General features: G+C 44.8%; 1 protein-coding gene across 3 annotated transcripts in view; it reads right to left on the bottom strand.

The window, feature by feature from the left end:
• CPVL (carboxypeptidase vitellogenic like) overlaps positions 1-21732 on the bottom strand; it is an 81149-nt gene that overhangs the window by 46533 nt on the left and 12884 nt on the right. For all 3 annotated transcript variants that reach the window (XM_087821429.1, XM_087821428.1, XM_087821430.1), the window contains 4 exons: positions 14038-14152; positions 13006-13064; positions 11247-11326; positions 6041-6107 (listed from right to left, as the gene is read on the bottom strand). In XM_087821429.1, coding sequence (XP_087677555.1) covers positions 6041-6107; positions 11247-11326; positions 13006-13064; positions 14038-14152 — 321 coding nt within the window. The remainder of the gene's footprint in view (positions 1-6040; positions 6108-11246; positions 11327-13005; positions 13065-14037; positions 14153-21732) is intronic.

A 21732-nucleotide genomic window follows, 5' to 3' on the forward strand; every position in this document is an offset into this window, starting at 1 on the left:
TTTGGGGTCAATTTTGCAGAAACCCAGCTCGAAGCCAGGTGACTCGACCAGATGGATAAATCCTTATGTCTAAAGAAGCTACAGTTAATTTGACTGTCAAACAGAGTATGAACATACTTGGCCCACAGTCAACAAACTGAGGTCTTTGCTGGCTAACTGCAGATAAGGTGGAAATTAAATAGGTAAAACTTAGCCTTTCCTGTCCCAGCCATCTAATCAGGCAGCAAGGTAGGCACCTCAAACAAAGCTTACAATGACTTTGGACTTACTCATATTCTCTTCCATGGAGCTAAGGAATCAGTAAACATGCGTTGATTCGACTTAGATATGTTATCCCGAAAGCCTCAGGCCCAGTCTGCAAATAGTTCCATATGCCTCTGCTCAGTTTTTCAGGTTGCAGCTTAAAGTCTAACTTTCTTAATATTAAACGCATGAAATAGTCACCAATCCGTTTTCGAATCTAGAAGACAATATCGGCAAGTCGGGTGCACATAACTGAAAATAGACATTTGTCATGAGCTGCAGAGTCAGAGAAGCTTGAATGTCATCTAATAAAAGTGAGCAAGTTCCAAGCTTTTCGAAATAATTGCATTCCAAGGACTTTGGGCCTTTACATCACTTGAAACTTCCATTTATTCCATAAAACTCTATGAACAAAGCCAAGTCTTTGATGAAAGTGAAGAAGTCTTGGCCAGAAAGACAGAAACATCCAGGAATTTCTTTTCTATCTGTGTAAAGTTGATAACCCTGAGAGATCCTGCACAAAAATATGGGATGTCTGACTCCCTTCTACAGAGGGTGGGTCTGTTTGTGGGACGAGGCAGGTGTTGGAGACAGTGTGGTTTCTAAGAGAGAGCACCCAGGCTCCACATCACATCTTAAGCAGGGTTACAATCCTTAGCCAGCTCTGGAGTCTGGCTGGGAGACCTTAGTAAGGCCTCCCTAACCTCTCTGAGCCTCAGTCCTCTCATCTGTAAAATGGGAATGATCACAGTGTCAGCTTCATAAGGTAGCTGTGGGGATTAAGCAAGGTAATGGATGAAACAGTGCTTAGCATCAAGCCTGTCCTATGATCCACTCTCAATAAAGATTATCAAATAAGACCCACAGATAAAACAAGTGAAACTGGTACTCTTGAAGGTCCCCTTCTAGCTACCGTATTCAATGATCACAAGCCTAAGCTGATAGGTTAATGGTGTAGGCCTACATAGGATGACAGGCCCAGGGCTAGAGTAGTTCTCCATCCCACAGTAGATGTCACCCCTCAACTTGTATGTCAGTGCTTGAAATTCCTCATTACAAATATCTTTTTCTTTTTTTCTCCAAATATTTTAATTTATTTTCTTTTTTAGAGAGAGAGGAAGGGAAAGGGAGAGGGAAACATTAATTGGCTGCTCCTGCACGCCCCCTACTGGGGATCGAGCCCTCAACCCCGGCATGTGCCCTGACCGGGAATCAAACTGGTGACGTTTCAGTGCATGGGAGATGCCCAAGCAACGGAGCCACACCGGCCAGGGCACAAGTATCTTTTTATGGTCTAGGCTCTGTCCTCTATTCAAATACAAGTCTGTTGGGAGTAAGTTTAATTTTTCAGATCCTTTCTAATGTAACAAGTCAGAATGGGAGAGAGAAAGAAACCAATCGTGATGGAGATGTGGGACCTGAGCACAGTGTAGCCAAGGAAAAGCAGGCTGAGAGGGAGGGAGGGCACTGGATGGCCCTGGAAAATCAGGGAGCAGAAAGGAAGGTCCCTAGGGCCTGGGAAGTGGTACAGGGAGAGAAGGGTCACAAAAGGTTGATGAAACGCTGGGGAGAAATACTATCGATAATTGCATTTCACCTAGTAACAGCCTTGCATGGAGCCACTCTATAATGTTCATTAAGCAATGTGCTCAGTATTATAGAAGCAAATGAAACAAACATGGCTCTCCCCTGCTGGGAGCCCCCCCACCCCCACCCTCCACCCCAAACCCAGTGAACCATGATGATTCCAATCAAGGTTGTCAGACTCCCTGATGCCAGCAAGACTTCGCTCATGCAAATGAAGATAAAGTATCTGACTAAGTGCCCTAATTTTTAAATAGCTTCAAAGTTTTGCCTTTATTGGGCCGTCAAATTAACCATGGTCACAACACTGCTTCTAAGGAGAGTGGGCCCCTTCCCCATGATCGGGAAGGGATGCCAGTTTCCACCATGTGCCCTGCCCTTTGGAAAGAGCTCCCATCCATCCATCCATCGCCGCCACCCCCGTGAGCGCCGAATCTTTCACTGGGGTGGACATAAAGCCACGTGCCCTGAGGACAATGGGCAGTCCCCTTCCGCCCGTCGCCTCCCTGCCTTCCACGGGGGGCTGTGTAGCCTTAACGTCTCCCTGGGCTCACGTACCCTTGAGAGGAGTCTAAAGTGTGTCTATACCTCAGGAGCAAGAGCGATCTCTCTAATAGTCGCTGGCTCGGAAAGAATAACACTTATAAAGAAAGTTAATTATGTGAATTAAACGCAGCTTGTTTCTCTTTTTGAAGTACTTTTTTTTTTTTTTTTTCATGCCTGGAGGAGGGTGATTTACAGACACATTTGTCTCTCTTTAGAGAAAATTAATTCCAGTTGGCGTTCAGGGCAGACATGGAGAGAAAGGGGACCCTCCTTCCTCGTGGCGCTGACTGCAGGCCCACGCCGCGCCTCTGTCCACGCGGCGGCGACCAGGGGCCTGGGGCTGGCTCTGACACATTTGCTGCCATCCAAAATCTCTAGTATCAACTTCTCAGCTCCACTGTCATCCCTTAGACGAAGCAAACTCCTTCTTTTAAAGATGATTTTCAGGATAACAGGGGAGACGACACCACATCCCCAACAGGTGAGCCGAGCTTCCTAAACACCCAGCTCCTGTCTAGTGCATTAGGCCATATGCTTTGAGCCATAATATATTAATTCAGCTTTTCAACATGAATGATAATAACAGTCATCATGTGCTGGGTACTCACCACAGCCAGTCATTCTGCTAAATATTTGAGGAGGATTATCTCATTAAAGGCCCAAAACAACCCTATGCAGTAGGTGCCATTATTACTTCCAGACTTCCTTACACAAAAGTCGGGGCGCAGAGCAGCTGCTGCAGCCCCCTGGAGCGTCAGGCTCCCCTCATCCACAGCACACCAACGTCAAAGATATTTAGGGCCAGGACATTTGCACCGAGAAGCAGAAAACCCTTTCTCAGTTTACGTATTTATTTTCCAAGGCTGGTTCTACAAATCAAGTAGCATTCTTTGTTCAATCTCCCTAAGAGTGTGCAGAAATTAAGAGTTCAGAAAAGAAAGGATTTCCCCTTCTTGAAAAATCTATTGCAACTTTTTTTTTTTTTTTTTTGGTGGTGGAGAGAGGAAGGGTGGGTGGTATTATGTTAAAACTGCAATTGTGCCCAGATGCTTTAAGAGTACATCGAGGTAAGTACAGACGAATTTCTAGTAAAGCAAACTACCCCTGGAAGTGATCTAATGTACAAAGCAACCCCTCTGATGATAAGATGAAAAGCAGAGGCCCGGAGACATTAAAGAGCATGTTTGGAATCATCCAGAGAGAGGCAGTGCCAGCAATGACTCGCAGGTCTCCTGATTATTTACTCAGAACGCCTTCCACTTCTCCATTCCGCCTTTAAACACAAGACCAGATGGAGCGAACCAGACTGCAGAAACATAGCTTTCTAATAATAATAAACCAGCCAGGCATTATTTAGTGCCCTTCCTTCGAGAAGGAGACGTGCCCCAGAGTTGACGTGTCCCGTGTGGTTCTGATGAAGACGATGCTGCCTGGCAACCGTGTCTCCACCCCAGGCCCTGCCTGCCCTCCTTCGCATCTGTAGTCGTCACTTGAAAGGCACAGGTTTCCTTAAAAGTATCCACCCTGGCAGCAAAGGACATAAAAAATAAAACGGCCCCTTCCTACCCACATTCAGAAATTACGTGCGTGGAAACCACCAGGCGGACATGAAATAGACAAATTTTCCATCCGGGATTTGGCAGCTTTGCTGAAAGTTCAACATCACGGTTAACAACCTCGCCACATTATTTGCAAGACAAAGAATTACACCCTAGGCCAATGGCTCTTCTGTGGGAAGGGGAGGCTGGGCATTCTCCAAGGGTGCTGCCAAAAATGATGGGAGGGTCTCTTCCCCCTCTCTCCTCAACCTGCCTTTGAAATAGGTTAAAAGGCAAAGAATAGCAGGGAATTATTCGTAGAGATCCCAAATAATCCCAACTGGGTAATTAGCTAAAAAATAAGCAGTTGGAATGTCCTTTCCTAACAGCTTAGAGAAGAAAGCAGGCTGAAGAGAAGGGAGTTCCCAGTTCCGATGACTTGCCAGTCCCTTGAAAAACAAAGACTGTTTTTCACTTGGAGTGGACATCTTCGGTTTGTGCTTGCCCAGGTTCCTCCCTGCCCTCCTCAGGTATCATGACTTGGATCCTCCTGTGGAGACCACTCATCTCCCACTCTTAGGCCCTATGGTTCAGGGGGTGAGGGCCACACTATGATCCCTCCCCTCCCAGGGCACTGGGGTGGGCGTCGGGTACCACTCTGGCCAATTTGATGTCCCATCCCCCAATCCCAGTTATTAGTTCTAGAATGGGCAAAAGATCCAAATGGATCATATGAGATTCAGGAATATGGGTGGAATTACTGGGAAAGAAAAATTGAGCTGATAGGCTATCTCAGAGCTCTGGAGGGGGTAGAGGGGCAAGGGCACAGGTGGAAGAACTTACCTGAGAATGCACCCAATGTAGTCACTGTGAAACCATTCTGCTCATGTTGTAGGATTGAGCAAAAGAATAAATACACTGATGCTATTGGGAACCCCAGTCCTCATTGTGAAAAAAGAGGGCATATAAATACAGCAGGGGGAGGGGAAGAACCTTGTGATGCTGAATTAGCATGATGGGATGACTTCATACCATTTTGTTTCCCATCTCTATCCACAGACCAAGTCTAAAAGAAATTGTATCCCAGTAGTAATGAGCATCCTTAGTGCCCAGGTCTTGGTTTCTAAACACAGTTCCCCATTAAAAAGAACCAAGGTTCCCTGAAGACATGACTGATTCCAGGGCTAGGGCAGGGAAAGCACAAGATAATCCTAGAAATATATTTGTGCCAAAAGGCAAGGAAGTGCTTAAAGACTAATGGCGACCTGTCAAAAGGACATAGGAACCAGACAGAGGGGCTCCCATTGACCACATGTGGGGCAATGTGAGCATCAAAAACAATAATGACAGCAATAAATTTTAACACATCAAACAGAAATAACAACCCATGAGTCCACAGTGATATTTTAAAGTGTGAAAAATAGAGAAGACTAGGAATGAAAGATCTCTATGGAAGGTTGACAGTGCTATCCACAGGAAGATAGATCAGAAAAATCTGGTATCTGCCAGATCTTACCATTGGAAAGGTACCTTTTTCTTTTTGAAATTAATAAATAATCTGAGAGCAGGTGAACACCTGTTCTTGCCAAATCTGTCACCAATACTTTCAGCATCCATTGATGATTCCTGTCTGAATCAGTTATTACACTGGGGGTGGGGGCTGTTATAATGGCATCACCCATAATCGGACAAATGGACATTATGTGCCTTCTGATGTGACACATAAAAGTACACAACATCATCTATGTTGTGATCTTGCCAAAATGTTTTACTGAATCTAAGCACTGAGGGAAGAATCAGACAAATTCAGAAAATAGAACATTCTACAGAACCCGTGTCCTAGACTCTTCAAAATGATCACCATGAATAACCACAACAACATAAAAAAGGTAGGGGACCGAGACATGACAACTTGTTGCTATATGTGAAACTTTATTGAGCTCTGGATTTAAAAAACAATTGTATAGAGGAAATTTGGGTGGATAATTGGAGAATGTTTAATATGGGCTGAACTAATATTTGTGTGTACGTGTGTATGTATGTTTGTACACATTCTGAATGAGTAAACAAGTGTCATAATATATTTCAGTCCTCTTGGAAGAACACAAGAAAACATGACTTCAACTCACCTCCCCAGTAGCATAGAAGTCATTCTCTTGGTACTCAGGAAACAACTGGAAGAACTGAAGTAGTGCACTGCAAAAAAGAAAAGCAAGAAAAATCACATGGAATTGGAAAGGCCTCATGTACCCAATCCGAGCCTTGTGCAAGAGGTTTCACATTTGAGATAAGATGCCATTATGGCGTAAGCTCCTGCAGGCATCTTTTCCAGAGTCTCACGTGCATAACACTCCATGCTCTGTGGATGGTTAGAAAATACCTGTGGTCTTACTTTGTGATACTAAGAAGTTGAGACAACTGGGCAGGTTTCCAAATCTCTGGGTTAGCAACTTGGGTCATTTACCTTGAGCCAAGTGACACAGGCTTTCACCTTTTATGCAGCAATTCTTGGAGGCAGTTCTGCAAACCTTATGACCCCATTAACCTGGGTTCAGGTGAGGTAATGGGAACCTTCATTGCTTACCAACCTCTCCCTGTGGGTAACCCTGAACGTTTCTAATGGGGATCCCAGAATTTCAGTGTTTTACTTTATTTATACATGTGTATATATATATATATATATATATATATATACACATGTATATATATACATATATATGTTTTTATTGATTTCAGAGAGAGGAAGGGACAGGGAGAGAGAGATAGAAACATCAATGATGAGAGAGAGTCATGGATCGGCTGCCTCCTGCATGCCCCTACTGGGACTCGAGCTCACAGCCCAGGTACTTGCCCTGACTGGGAATTGCACTGTGACCTCTTGGTTCATAGGTCAACGCTCAACCACTGAGCCACGCCAGCCAGGGAGAATTTCAGTGTTTTAATAACCAAAGAACAGAAGAGATAATAAAATGACTGTCCTCTAAAGGAAAACACCAAAAGGCCTAGCTATGGAAGAAAATGTACCATGGCCTCGAGGCTCAAAAAAATTACATTTACTTAAGAATGCCAAAGCCACTTGGGTGAGTTATGCTGAAAAAGATTTAAACAGACTCAAGGAAGCAAAACCTTGTGAAACTCAGAAGCCCTATGAATGTTTTCACCCAGCTCACAATGCCTGAGAAGCCAGGCAGGGTTTTAGTTCCAGCTTTCTGCTGAGGGACTTCAAGCCATGAACCACCCAGAAAAGATAAAAGGCAAGGAGGCCCTGCGAAATCAGGAGGAGGGGAAATCTCAAGGGCTACAGAGGCAAAAGTGGGTCATTATAGTCACCATGATCCTGGCTCTACTTAATTTTCAAAGGCTCCATAAAAATCCACCATGAAACACAACTGCAGAGTTTCGGTGTATTTCTCTATTTATTACTTATAATAACTAAAATCTTTGTAGCGACTAACCCTGGGAAGCTGCATTATATAGCTTCCATGCTAGTGGGGACGACAGCTGGCTTTGAAGCAGAGATAAAAATAGGGGTTTTCCTCTACCCTTCCCCCTCTAACCTTTAGGCTAAAAATGACTTCCCTTCCTCTCTTCCTGCTAATTGGAAAGGCAATAGGTAATTTAACGTACTAAATTTCAGTGATGCCATATGCCTTAGCTTAAAGCTTATTTGCTTGGAGAATTTGTCGGAGAGTTGTTAGGGTTGGCAGATTTTGCATGTAAAAATACAAGACACCCAATTAAATTAGAATTTTAGATAAGCAACACATAAGATTTTAGCATAAGGATGTCCCAAATATAGCATGGGTCATACTTAGATTTTTTAAAAAATTATTCATCATTTATCTGAAATTCAAGTTTAACTGGGCATTCTGTACTTTATTTGGCAATCTTAGTTGCTTCTAGCTTGAAGGATGCCAGGGTTCTCTAGCTCACATGTCCAAAGCGAGGCCTCCCTTGAGGAAGTTATCAAAGAGTTTTAGCTTCACAGTAAGATCAGAACAAAAAGTGGCTAATAATAGCAAGCCCTCAGTAGGTCTTTCTTAAGTGGGGGTGAAAAATAAAAAAGGTAAATTTAGTGAGTTAGATTTACATATGGCATTAGCTCATTTTACTGTGTTTTAGTCAAGAACTCTTCTTTGATGAGGGTTTGCCTAAAAACGTAACCTAGAATTATGGCCACATAAAATTTCAAATTTTAGAAGCAGAAAATGTATAGTACATCATGTACACAGGTGTATTTGTGTGCATGCGTGAGCACTCACTCCACGCATGTATTCAGGTGCCAGGAAACATGCCTCTTCCAGGCAATTCCATTTGACAACCTCGCTGGCTTTGAGCCAAGACCCTCTCTAATAATTACAATTTAAGTCAAAAGGCTGCCTGGTGGTGGAAAGGTGCATTAAAAGAAAACAGGAAGAAACAGAGCTTGTAAGAGAGAATGACTAGAAGAAAACTACTCTTCAGACTCAAAAGAGGAAGATGGTGGGTTCCGGGAAGAGAAGGTGCGTGGAAATGATAACAGTCCAGAGACTGGAAGATGCACTGGGATTGGTCAGGTCTCATGGCGTCAGAGGCATAATAAATACAAGATGCTCAGCAACAAAAATCTTGGTGGTTTTGTTCTGTTGACACGGACGGGGCCCACCCTCTGTGTTCATTCATTCCACCTCTGGTGTGGCTGGGCCATGATCTTCCCCAGCCCGTCAGGATCAGGCCACGTTCTCATTTAATACATGAAACCTGTTCATAGTCCCATTGCTGTGAAGCACTGTGTAGCAACAGATATTATTTTCCACACACTCCGGCATGTGGAATAGAATGATAGCACCACTCCCACTTGGCTGTGAGAGAGTAACATCAGGCGCATCGCAGGAGCAGGGGCTGTGGCCTTGCGGGCTGCATGCCCAGCGCCAGGAACCGTGTCCAGCACACAGCAGGCAATTGCTAGACAGTGGTGGAAGGAGCGGGGCACCAGCTGATAAACTCCAAGTTAGTCCGTTTATTATGCTTTAGTAAATTTATTTATTTTTCCTAGGCCAGGGAGGCATTGTGGCTCAATGTCACAATTCAAGTACGAAAAAAGAAACAAAGGGGAACACTTCAACATCTTGTTAGTGAAAAGGTTTCGTTTAAAACACACAGGAAAGCAGCCTGAATGTCAGTGGCCGACGCCCCTCGAGGAGTCTTCTCCTTACAGCCGGACACTATTAATAGTCAAAAGAAATGAGATTTTAAGGAAAGAAAGATGGTTTTCAAAGGGAGAAGAGGAAAGGTTTGCTCTCTCAACCTGCAGTAGCCCATTTACAGGTTTCAAAGCGACTTTTTTATTCCAACCACCCATCTGGGGGGCTGGAGAGAACAAATAAGGAGTGTAAGCCAGAAAGGGAACAGCTGAAGTCAGTTTTCTGCACTACCCTTGATTAGCTATTTTCCAGTTCTAAGAGCCTGAAGCGAAAAGAAAAACAGCTATAAACAATGGATGCTTTGAAATAGGTTCTCTTTACATGTCATGCAAGAGGAGATGTACCACATGTCAGCAGTAAATATCCGCTCGGAGGGTCAGCTGGAAGCTGTGACCGTCTTGGGGGGAGGGGAAGGAGAGACAGAAAGGGAATGGCAGGGTTGCGACCCCCTGGCTTAGAGGGGATTGATGTGTTTCTTTAATATAGAACCTCCGCCCTCAGGGTGTTTGCTAGCTAAACAACTAGGCTGGTTTGGATTTAAACCAAAAGGGAGCCCACAGTCAGGACTAAATGAGAAAGACATGGAGCTGAGCCCACTCAGAAGGACAGCCACTGAGATTCAGTCTGTGCGGGGAGGGGTGTGCGAGCCAGGCCGGGGCGGGGGCAGCTCTGCCAGGACCTGCCCAACCTGCTCCCGGATCCACTGTGCCTGGAAACATAAGTGTGGGGTCCTATGCATCCCCCCGGAAACTGAGTGGAAGTGTTCAAATAATGGGGCATGTGGCAAATGAGGTGTAGGAGAAAACAGCCACATTCTGCTCCGGGCTGCAAAGCAGAGGAGAGAGCCCTGTGTCTGGGAGAGAGGCGGGGAGGCTCCTGTTTCCTCTCCCCCTCCACGCCCCGGCCACCTGGGGGACAAAGAATAAAACGGAAGGCTTTTGTCACAGATGAAAAACTTCTGGCTCTATTGGATTCACTTTCACTTTTGGACCTGGTGGCAGTTTGCTCACCGAGTAATTAGCAGAGTGAGCGTTTGGGGGAGGCTGGGGGTAGAGGAGCTGGTTAACTCTTTCTGGCCACTGGGATTCTTTTAGAGAATTATTATAAAGAGTGGTGGCCTAGTGACTGCAAACGACTCAAGTTGGTCGCTAGGAATAATTTACAGGTTGGAAAAATGTGAACAAATATGAAAGGTCACTTGCTTTTTTAAAAAAATGTACTAAAAATAGTTGTAAAAATGTAGGGAAAAGAAAGGAAGAAATTATACACACACACACACACACACACACACACATACACGGTTTGATCAGGCTTACAACTTTTCATTTTCCATCTTTTTTTCTTTTTTTTAGTAAAATAACTTTGTAAAATGGAGGGAAGAGACTAGATAAGGAGCTGAGCTTTCAGCCTGAAAAGTCATAAGAAGAGAATGAAAAAACTGCACCTGAAGGCCCTGAAAGGAAGAATCCTGGGAGAGAAAACAGCATCCGGGAGGATGCTGGTCCTGGGAGATGCGGAGTCAAAGGCCACGCTGGACGGCAGGCAGACACCTCTCAGGCACCTGGCTGAAAGGTTTGAAGCTCACCTTGGGCTGAATGATTCTGCTCTATCTCCACTGTTTGTTGAAGGATATATGTTACCAAATTACAGTTACGCCTTAAGATTTCAGCTCTCCTTGTTACTTCCTCTGCTGGCCACTTTATCAGTTATCAGTGAACATGTAACAAAGTGGAAAATAGATCGTGCATGTGCATGTGGGTGCATGTGTGCATGTGCGTGCCGATGCACGAACTCCTCATGTACAAGAATTCTTAAAATGTCTTTAGGCCCCGCCAGCGTGGCTCAGCGGTTGAGCATCGACCTAGGATCCAGAAGATCGCGATTCGATTCCCGGTCAGGGCACAGGCCCGGGTTGCGGGCTCGATCGCCAGCAGGGGGCGTGCAGGAGGCAGCCCATCAATGACTCTCTTGTCATTGATGTTTCTCTCTCTCTTCCTCTCTCTGAAATCAATAAAGATATATATATATTTTTTAAATGTCTTTAGGAACTAGACCCGGGGGGCCACCAGTAATACTTGCGCTACTGAAAGCATTTTCCTCCTGAAAGAGGTGTTTAGTGTGAAGGAGGCCAAGAGGAATCCGGGCCTTTTACCTGAGCAGATCTCGAGCCACATCCTCCTCGTTGACCGCGTATCCCCGGGCGTCATCGGTAAAGCTGAAACCGGTGCCCACCTGGAGGTGAAACAAGCGGCAGGCGTCAGCACCGAGGAGCACATGCTGTGGAGCCCGCCGCGCCCGCACTGGAAGGAAACCGACCTGCTCCGAAGGCCAGCCTGACCTCGGCAGCCCCGAGCGCTCAGGCATCCTCCCAGGACCACGCGACAGTCACCTACCTCCCCGCCCCTCCAAGGCCAAATGAAAAGCATCAGCACAAAGCTCTGCCCCCGGTCAGCGGCGGAGCTGTCCTGATTCCACAGTGGGGACCCTGCCAGATGTTGATTTAAGGAAGAGGAATTCACCTTTCCTTGGCCCCTGCTACAGAATCAAAAGATCCAAAGTTGTCTTCTCTCTGAAACCTGGGGGTGCATTGCTGTCCTGCCAAGAAGGAACTCCTAGGCTGGAGATAAGAGATGGTGCTTGTGCGTGCGTGCGTGTGTGTGTGTGTGTGTGTGTTTTCATTTCCTTTTCAGTGAAAAACATACCCGCTAAGCCGCTCACCTTCAGGAGACAAGAGGCTTTAAGACAATTAAGAATTCGTTTTAAGCTCGTATTTCCTTATACCTAGAAGTTCATAGACAACTGAACTTTTAGGCATAAGGAAACAAAAGAAGCTACCACTCAATTTAAATGGATGGGGGTGACATCGGTTAATAAAATTATATAGGTTGCAAGTATACAACTCTATGATACCTGATCTCTCTATTGAATTGTGAGCCCACCACCCACCGTGAAACCTCTTGTCTCATATATTTGACCCCCTTCAACCCTTTACCATGCCCCCCCCCCGGGTCTCCTTTTGATGAACCCAATCTCACTGGAGTCTCTTTGGCCCCTATTCTGTTGTGTTGCTACAGTGTCCTTCCCGAGAATAAAAGAAATGGGAAAAAAGGGGGAAAAATACGCTACTACTTATTCTGTGTAAATAACCTATATAAAGAAGGCACCATCCACCAGATATAAATATTTTTCCCCCAAACACCCAAGGGAACAGGACATTTCATTCAACTTGTATTTAAATATGCAATTACCGGCCAGAGTAGAGGGTGGTTGACCAGGAAGAGCCTGGACAAGAATGCTGGGCCTTTTTTTTTTTTTTTCTCCCTATTAACCTGTTTTCTTTTTGAACCATCTGGGAAGTGAGAGAAGTTAGAGAAATTAGGGGGCAAGAAATCTGCAGAAAATGATCCTAAAGTTACTCTCCTACTTTGCAGTTTATTGGACTCGATTTCAGGGGAACTTTCCAAGGAGATTTCCGCTTTTTGTTCCAAGATGAGGCATTCTGCTCACTGTGGTAAGTGAGGGAGACCAGTTTTGACTTTTTATTTCTAATTCTATTTGAAAGGTTAGGAGTCCTGCTGCTATATAATAACCCATGACATCGGGAAGTCATGTCTTCAGTGGAAAGAAACTAATCCCTCATCCTGGATGATGTAATTCAGTGAACAGGACATTTCATAAGATTAAAAATGAGGGAAGGAGAGAAAGCACGAAGCAATATCCCCAGACTCAGATATAATGATACATGTTAGAAAAACTAAATCTCAAAGACATTTTTAATAGATTAAATTCTGTGTTAGGAAGAATAAAACTAAATCTCTATTTCCTTTTCCCCCTATTTCTTAAACGTAGTGAATCAGAGGAAATAGACAAGAGGGGCCCACGTTGCCATTTCACTGGGCCACGGTACTCACTGGGTTATCGATGTACAGCATGGACAGGGTATTGGTCCAAGGAAAGTCTCGGATGCGCACTGGTGAAACAGAGAAGAGTTTCAAGAATGGGTCGGGAACTGAACATCCCACGGAAGGCCCAGCTCCGGTCTGGAGCCCAGCATGCCCACCTGTCCTCACCACGTCAGCGACTCTCGGTGCCCTTCCGATGGCTCTGTTCTCTCACAATGGGGACAGACACCAGCCCCTTCTCCTCCCCTCTCCTTTACCTTCCCCAGACCCAGAGGGTTTCTACATCTAAGATGAAGTTTGGAAACAAAACCCGTGCAACTTGTTCATGTAGAACATCCATCAACCACCCACGCGATAAGCCCATCCGTCCCATCCCAGGGATCACCGTCACATCCCGTTCTCCAATTTTGATTTTTTTTCCAAACACCGAAGACAACCACCCCAACAGAGTTGGCACACACACTCTTCTACTGAGTCACCAGCTGGTTCACCCTCCAAATCCTAACCCACAGAACATAAACAATCCACCCCCCCCCCCCAAAAAAAGACATGGAGGTTAAGCTGGGTTATAGCCAGAGTGGCTCCTGCTCCACTCCTTCCTCACCCCAGCCCCAACCACCACCCACCGTATCCTGCTTCCAAGATATCCGACCACTTACGTGGCCGAACCATATAGTGTTCAGCTTATATGAATAATTAGGGATATAATTCCACCCACTAGGCCCATGCAAAAGAGCTTGCCCAAGGAGTAATAAATACCACCTGTTTCCATAGCCCAGCTTGCCCGAGTTAGCAGCAGACTGCGAGGAAATAGCTTAGAATCTTTCACCCAAATTTCAAGGGAGAAAGCAGCCCAGCGGGACGCTCACCGCGGTGGCTCCTCCTTCCCAGGGAGGCATTGCCAGAAGGCTGTGTTTTTATAATCTGGAATTGCTAAGCCAGTCCTAGTGGTTCAGTTCACACTCTACCTTGCTTCTGGAGCAGATCTAAGGTTCAGATGAAGAATTCTCCATAGGAAAGTAGAGTCCAAGCAATACTTACGGGTCATGTTCTTTGTCACCATATAAGGTCCGTGTTCCACAAAGAGCCCAAACATGGATGAGCCTCCTGGCCCGCCCTGCAGCCAGAGAACCACTGGGGCATTTTCCGAATCTACCTGTGGGGACAGAAAGGCCAGTGGCCACACAGGGCGTTAAGGCTGTGCAATACAGAGGAGCAAATTTACGCAAATCCTGTTTTTCTCAGCCTGTAATAATTCTCAGAAAGACCTCCCAGACCCCAGTGACCCTCCCACTACAAGCAAAATACTCGTCACCTTCTGTAGCTTTGAATTAGTATCTGCCTCACATCCTGGGGCCTATCTTACGCCATTGTCTTTTCTCGCCAATGGTCAGAAAACCTGTTGAATACAGAAGCTATGGGTCTGTAGGTCCCTAGACGCCCAACAGACGTCTAGGGCACGGTAACAGATTTTTAGCTGTTTAAGCTTTTGAGGGTGTCTTCCTTTCGGCCGACATGGTCCCAAAGTGCACACAGAATCCATCGTCCTCAGTGACAATTTTCCCCCTTCAATGAGAGAGCAAATGGCCCTTTGGATTTTAGTCAATTGGAAGGTGTCCCCAGGGACAACTGCAACTTCATTCCACATGGGGAAACTGAGACAGCGGACAGGCCCCGGGTCATTTAGCCCATGCAAACGACAGTAACAAAGCCCTAAAGGATGTTCAGGTTTATGTAGGAGATGTAAATGAGAAAAGGTCCTTGGTGGGGCCGGGATGCCGCAAATTGGCTGTGGGCAGCACTGTCCATAGCATCACTCTCGACGGCAGAGGCGCCTTGACTTCTTTCATTGAGCACGAACCTACTGAGCATCTATCTCCCATGGGCCCGGCACCGTGCGAGGAGGTGCGCAGAGGAGTGAGGGAAAGAAAGCTCCTGTGCTCTCCGAGCTTACATTTCCATGGGGCATACAGACAACATGCAAGTCAATAAAACAACAGTGACGATTTAAGAGTGTGAAAAGGAAATGAGGGTGATGCTAAGAGAGTGACAAGGGCTGCGAAAGAGGGGCTTCCTTCAGGCACCTTGATCAGGGTAGGACTCAATGAGATCCTGAGAGTTGACTTGCAGGCAGAGAAGGATCTGGCCACGCAAGAGCCAGGGGACAAGGCTGAAGACAAAATGCCAGGGAAATCCTCAAGAAAGAAGGACTGGGTGCGTGAGCAGTGGGTACAGAGGCCGCCTGCACCAGTGGCTCCTCCAGAGCCGTCTGAAAGAAGCTCCCCTGGCCTCCACGGAGCTCAGATCGGGATATGACAGTGAGCCTTCTTGTGACGCCAGGGCTCGTTTGATGTTCGGTCAGCCACGCTCGGCAAGCAAGGACATTGTTGCTTTAGCCCAGAACTGAACACAGCATCCTCCTACTCGGGCCAGCCATAGAGACACATCTGCATTTGGTTAGCAGGTCTGAGAGGATTGGCTCCATCTACCTGGGTGATCTGAGAAGGCTGTGGCAGAAGGCAAGGCCAACTCAGGAGGAGGCGATCTGGGACGCCTGGCCGAGAACCTGGAGGGAGAGCTGATCCTAGCAGGTTCTAGCCATGAGGGCAGAGGGGCTAGAAGGATTTCTCTTCTTCAGCCATGAGAGTCACACATAGAGTCCTTTAGCAGCTTTAAAAAGAGACTAAGGAGACCTTGCTGAAAGAGAGGGGGTGTATGAACAGACTCCCTATGAGGGGCTACCTCTGGGGCTCACTCTCCAGCATCAAGGACTTAAATGGGACACTATTTGTAAAGCCCTTGGAATAACACCTAATCCATGATAAAAGCACAATCAGTGTATGTGATTATTATAACTAAAGAAACAGGTAGAAAAGGTAGGAACTCAGAGTCAGACTGGGGACTCAGGTCAGCAGGCTATAGTCCCAAGATTCAGACAGTAGAATGGGTAAGTCTGTGAGCTCTTGCCCTAAACTGCATTCAAATCTGGACTTTACTGTCTATTAGCTGTGTGACTTCAGGCAAGTTTCCTAAGCTCTCTGGACTTCAGTTTCCCCACCTGTAAAATGGGGATCAATTATAGTACCTATACCATGTGGTTGTTGGGAAGGCTAAATAAATTAATTTTCAGAAAGCTCAGTAAGGGGCATATAGCACAGGTTCTGCAAATGATGGCTATTGCTATCATAGATAAATACGGAGAATATATAGGTGGTTTTAAGGTAACCCATCTCTACAGGAGAGAATAGGAGAAGAGGGTGATTTGGGATTTTTCTGTGCTCTTTTGGCCAATATCTTCCCTAGTCAGGTGGGGTTTTTTTGTTGTGTTTTTTTTTTTTTACTAGTTAGTACTCTTGCCTCAAGTGTTGCAAATGTCCATAAAGAATTCAAGGGAAATAGGGACTTGTCCTATAAAGTTGAAGCAGGAAAACTTAAAATCAAAGACAACCTTTTAAAGCTGCTGCAGGAGGCAGAGTGAGCCTTGGAATTGGGAGCCAGACAGGTTCTGGTTCTACTTGGCCACATAATAGCTGTGGGGTCCCAGCCCTCAGTCTCCCCACCCATCAGATGGTGATAATGCCCACCTCCCGGGCTTGCCTGAGGCCCTGATGAAAAAATGCATCATGGCAGGATACTCTACACTCTACTGAGCTGAATAAATACAACCAGCTCCAACTGTGTGTATTTTGTTTGAATAAGTGATTTTGATCTCCTCTCAGATCCTCTAACTTGATATTCAATACCATGCTCCAGGACCACCTTGTATCCACTTGTATTCATGCAGTAGAAGAATATTAGAGGGAGAGAAACAATGGAATCTGGGTCAAATTAGTTCTAGCCTCCAGGGAATGTGATACAGTGAGTCCACCCATCCAATGGGCGTCCAGCACCCCCACCCCAACACACACGCTTCCTTCCTTCCTAACGGGCACATGTGCTACCCCGGAGCCAGTGGTTCTCAACCTCGGCCGCCCATTCAAATAGCTTGGAGAGCTTTTTAAAAAAACCTACTGCTTAGGCCCAAATCCCAGAGCTTCCAAATCAATTGGTCCAGAGTGAACAGACATCAGTCTTTTCTAAAGCTCCCAGTTGGTTCTGTGGGTAGGTGGGGCTGAGAATCTGGGAGGGCAATGGGGGTTTGCCCTCTTGGATGCCCCGGGCCCTCTAATCTCCACTCTATCTTCCCCTGGTTTTTCGTGTCCCTTCCTGCGACCTGGCACAATGAGGGAGCTCCCAGCTCTCAGAAAAATAGCCTGACCCTGAGAGGCCACACTACAAAGTCAAGTCAAACACCTCAGTGCCAAACATCTCTATTATGCAACTTTGAAGCCCACGACACTGCATTCTTGAAATGCTTAAATACTAAGAGATCTGCAGGTACACCTCTTCCCTCAGCTGACCTTGCTCCTCAAATTTACTTTCCTGAAGGAGGTGAAGGAGCTCAACAACCCTTGAACAAGCCCATTTTTAAAGAAAACTCCATGCACACATCTCTCTTCCCTGATGGGCCGACCAACTGTGAACTAATACGGCCCTTATCCAGAATGAAATGCAGGAGTCAGGTGAAGAAAATAAAGGTTTACATGTTCAATGCTAAAAACCCGTGTAAGTTACATCACAGTACGCAGGCTTCCATAACATAATAAGATATTGTAATGTAATGACATATAAAAATAATTATGTCCATAAGAATGGTATAAAGCTATTATGTGATAATTCTAAGGTGATATATTTAGCTCTCAATTGTGAGATTGCAGCCCTTCTCCCACTCTCTACCCCTCACTTTGGAAAGAAAGTAACTGAAGACATGCTAAACGAAACTACATTGCAGCCCAGCTGGGCGTGGCTCAGTGGTTAAGCATCAACCTAGGATCCAGGCGATCAGGGTTCGATTCCCGGTCAGGGCACATGCCCGGGTTGCAGGCTGCGGCCGATCAATGACTCTCTCATCATTGATGTTTCTGTCTCTCTCTCTCCCTCTCCTTTCCTCTCTCTGAAATCAATAAAGGTATATTTAAAAAAAAAAAAAAAAAGAAACTACATTGCAAAGCTTAGTATCAAATGAAGTAAGAATCTGCTTTAATTCATTTTCAGTTTTTACAAAATTTAAAACTTTAAAAATATTTATTGTTTTGAAGCTATAATTTAAGAGTGTATAAAGCAAAAGAAAAGGGGCACTGATTTTTTTCAAAAGTTTTAAAATTTTACTTAAAACTTTTTATATTACAAAGAAAGTACTTATTCTTAACAATTATTTTCAAATAGGGTATAAAATAATTCCCCTTGCTGTACCAATCCTATTTTCTAGAGACGATCATTAGATGTTTAGTCTACGAGATTTTTCTCTATGTTCTCCCCATACATAGATCTATACATATCTTGAAATTATTACTTATGCTATTTACATAAATACTTATTTTTCAAAAATAGGATAGGCTATAAACAATACTCTGTATTTTCTGTCCTCACTTAACAACGTGCTGTGAAAATTCCCCATGTCAGTACATATCATCATTTGGCCAAAGAGTATGACACTGAATTTACTACAACATATTAATTCATTAAACATATAACACAGACTACCCATAGGCATTGTTTTAGAGCTGGGGATGGAGACCAGCTCCCACTCATGGACAGGTCAGATGCTGAATAATTAAGAGCATGGGTTTTGGTACCAGACTGCCAAGGTTTTGATACCATTGTAATTAGCTAGTTATTAATAATAGGAAAGGAGCAAAGGGGGAGGCCAGACATTGGAGGCATGCCATTTAGGCAGCTTCACCAGGAAGCTGCAACTTTTCACTCCCCAGGGAACCACCGGCCTATTCCCTGCAAAACACTGAGGGAAGGAATCAAACAAAGAAGAGATAGGACACATACATGCGCAATGAAGTTGGGGTGACATAGGGAAAGTGCTTGCTGTCAGTCAAACCTGGGTACAGAGATCATTCGCCAGGGTAGGCAGAGCCACTGCAAGCATGTGAAAATTTGGGAATACATAATCCCCTAAACAAAGAAGTTTGCTCTCTTGTGATTCCTGAATCTCTCCTGTTGCACTTCGTTTGTGGGGCTCTCTCTTGTTGCTCTTGGCTTATGTGACTCTTACTGCTCGTTACTCTTGGCTCTTGGGGCTCTGTTTTTCTGGCTTCCTTGCATTTGCCCGTGTTTCCTCCATAGACATGTGGCCCTGTGGACCACACATGAATGGACTGATAGACTACAGTACGAAACACAAACTAAGTTAGCCTCATGCTGGACTGGACCTGGCTCCAACATGGAAAGGAAACTCTGGACACTGGCTCTGATTTTAACCTTGCTAAAGCCCCAGCTACACTTCTTACATGACTGGACTAAGGGAAATGGGATCTTAAGATACTCAGGGATGTAATTCCACACAAATTAAAATCACTTTTCTCCCATGTGAGTCTCAGAAAGTTATTTTTCTTGGGATATCACAAGAAACCCACTCCCACGAGAAACCAGCAGGGACGAGGAACCTCTCCCCACTGGCAACAGTTTGAATTCCAAATACACTATTTTACAGCTGTGTGTCCTTGGGCAAGTTACTAAACTTCACTGTGTCTCAGTGTCCTCTGCTTAAAAATAAGAGGACGAAGAATGTCTATCTTATATGGTTGTTGTACAGATTCAGAGTGAATATATATACAGCACTTAAAACAGCACCTGGCACATTTATTTAAACGTTAGATCTGCTTGTTTTTTTCTGACGAGGTGGGAAGTAAAGAAGTAATTAAAAAAATGAGTACTACAAGAGAGTAGTGGAGGGACAAGAGATTGAAAACTTAAAGAAGGTCCTCTCATGATAGCTTAACATTTGAGCTGAAACCTGTAAGATGAGTAATCCCCTACTGATAAGCATTTATATATTTCATTAAAAATAAAATAAAATCTCTATTAAGAACATAGAGATCAGAGTAGTGTAGCAAATACTGACGATTAAAAGAAGGGACAAAGAAATTCTAAATATAAAAGGAATCCTAAACAGTTAAGTGGAAACTCTCTCTCTAGCAACAGAGGAGTGTGGGCGCAGGCAGGCCCCACAAGTCAGCACTTTTTGTTGGTGAACAAGAAACTGACTTTGCCCTTTTCAGTTCTTCTGGTGACCCCTGGTGGCCAATCCTTGAACTTGGCAACTCCTTCCTCAGGGTTTGTTCCAGAATGAAGAGCTCAGAAGAAGGCAGGTTATCTATTCCAGGTTTTTTTAGAATCTCCATAGAAGGAAATGTCACAATTTCTCACATTAGTGCATTCCATTATTTATTCACAATGATGGTGAAAAAGCTACTCTAGGTCTTCATAGATTGTCATTTGAAGAAAGTGAAACTCATTTATCTGGATTAACAGTCTGTGTATAAAGAGATTCTTAGAACCCTCCAGTTTCTTCCTTTCTCCTTGCCTCTAGGTAAGCATAGAACTAAACTAGTACTAACTCTCCTGCCCCGTTGATCCCCATGTGGACTTGCCCCCTATCGATAGCATCCCCTGATGCTCTGAGTCTTCTTTTTCACGCCTGTCCCCCCATCAAACCATACCCATCTCCTGTTCCATCTTTCCAGGCCCTCTTCTACAGAACACGGCAGAGATAACCTTCTATTCAGGCCGTACACCCATCACTGAGGCAGTAAGTTCATACCCTGGGGCAGGGGTGGGGTGGGGGGGGTGGCTAAACGCTTGTCAATTTCAGTACTCTCAGGTACCATGATTGTATTTTACACAGAGGACTCGTTGGAGGGACTCTAGGGAATTGTAGGTATCTTGACAAGTATTAGGGCAACATTTTCTGCCAATGCCCAGGACTGGGTACAAGCTGTAGCTACCTCCCTTTTCCCACCCCCAATAAGGAACACCACACTTTATAAGAGAAAACAGAAGCTAAACCACTAACAGACCCAAATCAATGGTACTACTTAATATGAAAAATACAATTAGTAAATTAATTAAGGCTCGCTTCACACTTCTATAAGCTGACCAATTTGCTTGTTTTAAGTAATGTGTTCTTTTAAAAATATATATATATATCTTTATTGACTTCAGAGAGAGGAAGAGAGAGAGAGAGAGAGAGAAACATCAATGATGAGAGAGTCATTGATCGGCTGCCTCCTGCATGTCCCCTACTGGGGATCGAGCCTGCAACCCTGGGCATGTGCCATGACCGGAAACTGCAATCTCCCGGATCCTACGTTGATGCTCAACCGATGAGCCACGCTGGCCAGACTAATGTGTTCTATCTTAATTGAAGTCTTTAGTACCCGAAGCAAATGTCTTGAAATTCCCCCAAGTATGTTTGAATGGATCACCATTTTTGCCACAGAGATTCCAGCTCAGCTGACACTACAGCTGCTACACTAATGGTATTAATCAAGGCAGAGCTTTTTATTTAAAGGAATTGGTTTTGTGACCAGAATCATTAAGTAGGTACCTAATAACACTTTAATTCTACACACACACTGCCAACATATACTAACCATTTGCTTAAGACATTTTGTGCTTTTCAGAGAAATTTTACTTTCAGTGGTTGGTGTTGACCACTCATGAAACCTTCCTTTACTATGGTTGTTGCCACTGTACCATAGGTGGAAAATTAGCTTTTCAAATGTTTTTCTGCTTTGAGCCTCCTTACATCACTCAAGCTCCCACTTACTCTCAGCAAGCTTTGAACTGCCTCATTTATTTGAGCCAGCTCACCGCCCACTAGAATCCTCCCTGCCTTTCTCT

The sequence above is a fragment of the Miniopterus natalensis genome, chromosome 10, assembly GCF_054644295.1.
Source record: "Miniopterus natalensis isolate mMinNat1 chromosome 10, mMinNat1.hap1, whole genome shotgun sequence".
Taxonomy (NCBI): Eukaryota; Metazoa; Chordata; class Mammalia; order Chiroptera; family Miniopteridae; genus Miniopterus; species Miniopterus natalensis.